Source organism: Anastrepha ludens, chromosome 4 (genome assembly GCF_028408465.1).
Source record: "Anastrepha ludens isolate Willacy chromosome 4, idAnaLude1.1, whole genome shotgun sequence".
NCBI classification, from domain to species: domain Eukaryota; kingdom Metazoa; phylum Arthropoda; class Insecta; order Diptera; family Tephritidae; genus Anastrepha; species Anastrepha ludens.
Window position 1 is genome coordinate 30,269,778 of NC_071500.1, and position 5,589 is coordinate 30,275,366.

General features: G+C 32.5%; 1 protein-coding gene across 1 annotated transcript; it reads left to right on the forward strand.

The window, feature by feature from the left end:
• Positions 1-473: 473 nt before the first annotated feature.
• On the forward strand, positions 474-1,844 carry LOC128861758 (putative uncharacterized protein DDB_G0286901). Its single transcript, XM_054100141.1, has one exon. The coding sequence runs from the start codon at positions 474-476 to the stop codon at positions 1,842-1,844; it is 1,371 nt and encodes a 456-aa protein (XP_053956116.1).
• The last annotated feature ends 3,745 nt before the right edge of the window (positions 1,845-5,589 follow it).

Below are 5,589 nucleotides of genomic sequence, written 5' to 3' on the forward strand. Positions count from 1 at the left end.
CAAGCTAACGATCTTGATAAGATCTGAAAATAATATACAAGCACACACGATTCTCATGGTAATGTGTTTATATATAAAAAAAAAAAAAAAACATGAATTTGATAAATAAAGAAAAAAAATCAAATATGAATACGGAGAAATGCATTAGAATAGTAATGACAAATGAACCCGATTTCCAGAACAGGGTATTGTCTATACTAAAAAACAGAGTAGAACCCATACTTATCTATGATTTAGAAAGTGAATACATGGAAAAGTATAACTTAGACTTTTCCCCCCCTTTACCATTGTACTAGCACCCAAAGGGAATAGTATTGACTACGGTAAAGAATTGCAGGGTATTTTCAGAGATAGATAAGCACGAAATATTGGGACAAATAAATGTCATAAAAGTTATGTATAAAGAATAAAAAAAAAAAAAAAAAAAAAAAAAAATTTTATATATATATACATATACATAATGAATCCCAGGCATGGAATGGGAGCAACTAACCCTAAATATCCGTGAACTAAAAGAAAAATTTGATAAATCTTACAAATGTGTAAGCCAGAATAGGTCAATACAAAAGGATACTTTAAATAAACATGCGAAAATTCTTGTAGAAACATTTAATGATGCAAGAATATTAGTGCATGATAATAGACGTATAATAAATAAAACTAACTGGTCAAAAATATCAAAATTGTTGATCAAATTACGTTCAAATTTATATAACGTCAAAGAAAAGTATCAGCTGGATATTTTCATTCCAACAGTGTTAAATTCACCATTAACACTACATGGAGAAGAAGATCAGAAATCAGTTGAAACAGATTTAGATTCAGATCCTGAATCAAACGAAGAAACTGATATAAAAGAAAACGACCTAAAAGATCTTACAATTCCTGCACAAATCACTTTATCTGAAGAAGATAATGAGATAGAACAGGAAGAAGGATTGAATTCTGGCACAAGCTCAGTAGACACAAAAGAAAACATCATGACGGATGTAAGCGCCCAAAGGGCATACATAAAGGACATATCGAATGCCATTCCAGAATTCAATGGACAGAAAATACATCTTCAAAGATTTGTAACAGCTTTGAAGTTAATAAATCTGACAAAAGGCACATTCGAAGAAATAGCTGTTGAGGTCATTAAGTCAAAAATTGTTGACTCAACTCTATACAAAGTCCAAAATGAAACGACAATTAATGCAATAATCAAAAAATTGCAAGATACTATAGTTGGTGAAACATCCGACGTAGTAAAAGCCAAATTGTCTAAAACAATGCAAAAAGGGAAAACTGCCGAAAAATTCACGACAGAAATTGACAATTTACGAAAGCTTTTGGAAGCTTCGTATATTGACGAAGGCCTATCAGCCGAACATGCTGACAAATTCAGCACTAAAGAAGCCATTAACGCAATGGTTAAAAATTGTGAACACGGAAAGTTAAAAACAATCCTCGAGGCAGGCAATTTCAAAACAATGGATGAAGCCGTCACAAAGTATATACAATGTAGTACCGAAATGACAGGCAATCCCAATTCAATATTGCTCGCCCAAAGGGGCCGTGGTAATTATAACAACAGGAATAATTATCGCGGTAGAGGCAATGGTAGAGGCAATGGTCGAGGTTATTATAATAATAATAATTATAATAACAACAACCGCAATAATGGCCAGAATAATAATTACCAATATAATAATTATAGAGGTAATAATAGAGGAAACAACAGAGGAAACCATAGAGGAAATAACCACCAAAATGGAGGTTATAACCAAAACAGTAACAATAATGTAAGGGTGACCCAAAACGCTTCGGGAAACTCTCAACAGCCTTTAGATACTCAGCAGTAAATAATAAAATTCATACCATCAATCTCAGCCAAAACATATACGTAACCTTCACAAATATAAACACAGGAAAATAACTAGTATTCTTGATAGACACAGGTGCAGATATATCTATATTAAAAGAAAATTCAGATGTTTTTCAATACATTCAAACTGATCATATAATAAATATACAGGGAATAAGTCAAGAAGTAACCAAATCTAAAGGACTTACTTCCATTGAAATCCAAACCACAAATTACATAATCCCCCACGATTTTCACATTGTAAATTTACAATTCGCTATTCCATGTGATGGAATACTAGGAATAGATTTCATTAAAAAATACAACTGTCAATTGGATTTCAAGCCGTCTGAAGACTGGCTTATAATCAGACCAACTAACTTAAAATACCCAATTTATGTTCCGATAACATACAGTTCTGGCAACAATTCCATAGTTCTGCCAGCAAGATCACAAGTGGTCCGAAAAATTACAATAAACTCAGTAGAAGACAGTGTATTTATTCCAAACCAAGAAATTCTGCATGGTATCTACATAGCAAATACCATAGCAACAACCCAAAATGCATTCATAAGAATGCTTAATACAACAAATGAAGATCAGTTAATCAACATAAATAAATTAGAATATGAACCACTTTCAAGCTACGAAGTAGTTAAAACAATTCCAGAGAATAGAGAGAAATCTGTACTAAAACAGCTATCAAAGAATTTCCCACCACAATTTCATAATCAACTAACAACAATCTGTAAACAATACAGCGATGTATTCGGACTAGAAACCGAACCAATAACCACAAATAATTTTTATAAACAAAAACTGAGATTGAAGGATGATGAAGAAATATACATTAAAAATTATAGAAATCCTCACAGTCACAAAGACGAAATTCAGAAACAAGTCCAAAAACTAATTGACGACAAAATAGTCGAACCATCTGTATCTGCTTATAATAGCCCTTTGTTATTAGTACCCAAAAAGTCACTTCCAAATTCGGAAACAAAAAAATGGCGATTAGTAATTGACTATCGTCAAATTAATAAAAAACTGTTGTCTGATAAATATCCGCTCCCTAGAATTGATGATATTTTGGATCAACTAGGTAGAGCAAAGTACTTCTCATGCCTGGACTTAATGTCAGGTTTTCATCAAATTGAACTTGAAGAAAAATCAAGAGATATTACTTCTTTTTCAACAAACAATGGTTCATATCGCTTCACGCGATTACCATTCGGCTTAAAAATAGCGCCAAATTCGTTTCAGAGAATGATGACTATAGCTTTCTCTGGACTTGAACCTTCACAAGCATTCCTTTATATGGATGACTTAATAGTCATTGGTTGTTCTGAAAAACAGATGCTCAAAAACTTAACCGATGTTTTTGACAAATGTAGACAACACAATCTAAAGTTACATCCCGAAAAATGCTCATTTTTCATGCATGGAGTCACTTTCCTAGGACATAAATGCACAGACAAAGGAATCTTGCCCGACGACAAAAAATACGACGTCATCCAAAATTATCCAGTCCCACACGATGCGGACAGCGCTAGAAGATTTGTTTCATTTTGTAACTATTACAAAAGATTCATAAAAAATGTTGCTGATTATTCCCGTCACATAACGAGATTATGTAAAAAGAATGTAAAATTCGAATGGACAGCTAATTGCCAAAACGCCTTCGAACATCTAAAATCAGCACTAATGAATCCAACACTCCTACAATATCCAGATTTCAGCAAAAAATTCTGTATTATCACAGATGCTAGTAAACAAGCATGTGGAGCAGTTCTAACTCAGAACAAAAACGGACTCCAACTCCCAGTTGCATACGCATCAAGAGCATTCACAAAAGGTGAAAGCAACAAAAGCACAACAGAACAGGAATTAGCAGCTATTCATTGGGCAATAATATATTTCAGACCATATATTTATGGTAGACACTTCACTGTCAAAACAGATCACAGAGCACTTACTTACCTATTCTCAATGGTAAATCCAAGTTCGAAACTTACTCGAATGAGACTTGAATTAGAGGAATATAATTTCACAGTAGAATATCTAAAGGGCAAAGATAATTTTGTAGCCGATGCGCTATCAAGAATTACAATAAAGGACTTAAAAAATATAATATACAAATAAGTAATAAAATTCTGAAAGTCACTACCAGAAATCAAAGTAAACAGTTAAATTCCTGCGCAGGAAAAGAAAAAGAAAAAGAGGATTTGCGAAAGCAAACTCTAAATGCTTCTCAGCCCAACGTATACGAAGTCATTGCAAATGACGAGGTACGAAAAGTAGTAACCTTGCGAATAACAGACTCTCTATGCTTACTAAAACATGGAAATAAAGTTATAGCAAGAATTGATGTTAGCAATATGTACACCAATGAAATTCTTGACTTAGGTCAGTTCTTTCAAAGGCTTGAAACAGAAGCCGGTATACTTAATATTAGCCAACTCAAAGTGGCACCGAGCGAAAAGATCTTTGAATTAATTTCAATAGATACTTTTAAAAAAATGGGCAATGAAATATTGAAATCATTAAGAGTAGCGCTACTCCAGCCGGTGACCCTAATACAAAAAGATAAAGAAAAAGAAGCAATACTGTTTACATTCCATGATGATCCAATACAAGGAGGTCATACAGGAATAGCTAGAACAATAGCTAAAATAAAAAGACACTACTATTGGAAAAATATGACTCGTCATATCAAAGAGTACATACGTAGATGTCCAAAATGCCAAATGTCAAAGACGACATTACACACAAAGACCCCAATGACTTTAACTGAAACTCCAATATATGCTTTCGACAGAGTGATAGTAGATACAATTGGTCCACTACCACGCACGGAAAATGGAAATGAATACGCAGTCACTTTAATATGTGATCTGACAAAGTATTTAGTAGCAATTCCAGTTGCAAACAAAAGTGCAACAACTGTCGCAAAAGCTATATTCGAATCTTTTATTCTGAAGTACGGTCCAATGAAGACGTTCATTACGGACATGGGAACAGAATATAAAAATTCAATTATATCTGACTTGTGCAAATACTTAAAGATAGACAACATAACGTCTACTGCATACCACCATCAGACCGTTGGAACAGTAGAAAGAAGCCACAGAACATTCAATGAATATATCCGTTCTTACATATCTGTTGACAAAACAGATTGGGACGTATGGCTACAATATTTCGTATACTGTTTCAACACGACACCCTCTATGGCACATAATTATTGTCCATATGAGCTAGTTTTCGGCAAACAGAGTAACTTGCCAAAATATTTTACAAATATAGATAAAATAGAACCTATTTATAATATAGATGATTACTCTAAAGAAGTTAAGTTTAGATTAGAATCAGCCTATAAAAGGGCTAGATTACTATTAGAAAAACATAAAAATAGAAATAAAGAATATTACGATAGGAATATTATAGATAGTAACATAAAAATAGATGACCTAGTTTTATTAAAAAATGAAACAGGTCATAAGCTAGATAAAACATATTTAGGCCCTTATACTGTAGTAAAAATAGAAGTTAACGATAATATAATAATTAAAGACAGTAAAAATAAGAAACAAAAAGTACATAAAGATAGGTTAAAGATTTTCATTTCTTGATATATTAAATACATGTTACTTCATAATCAGTTGACTACTATTATAAAGTAAAGTATGGCCATACCTATAATAAGTAATTAATACCATTTATATATATATATCATCAAATCT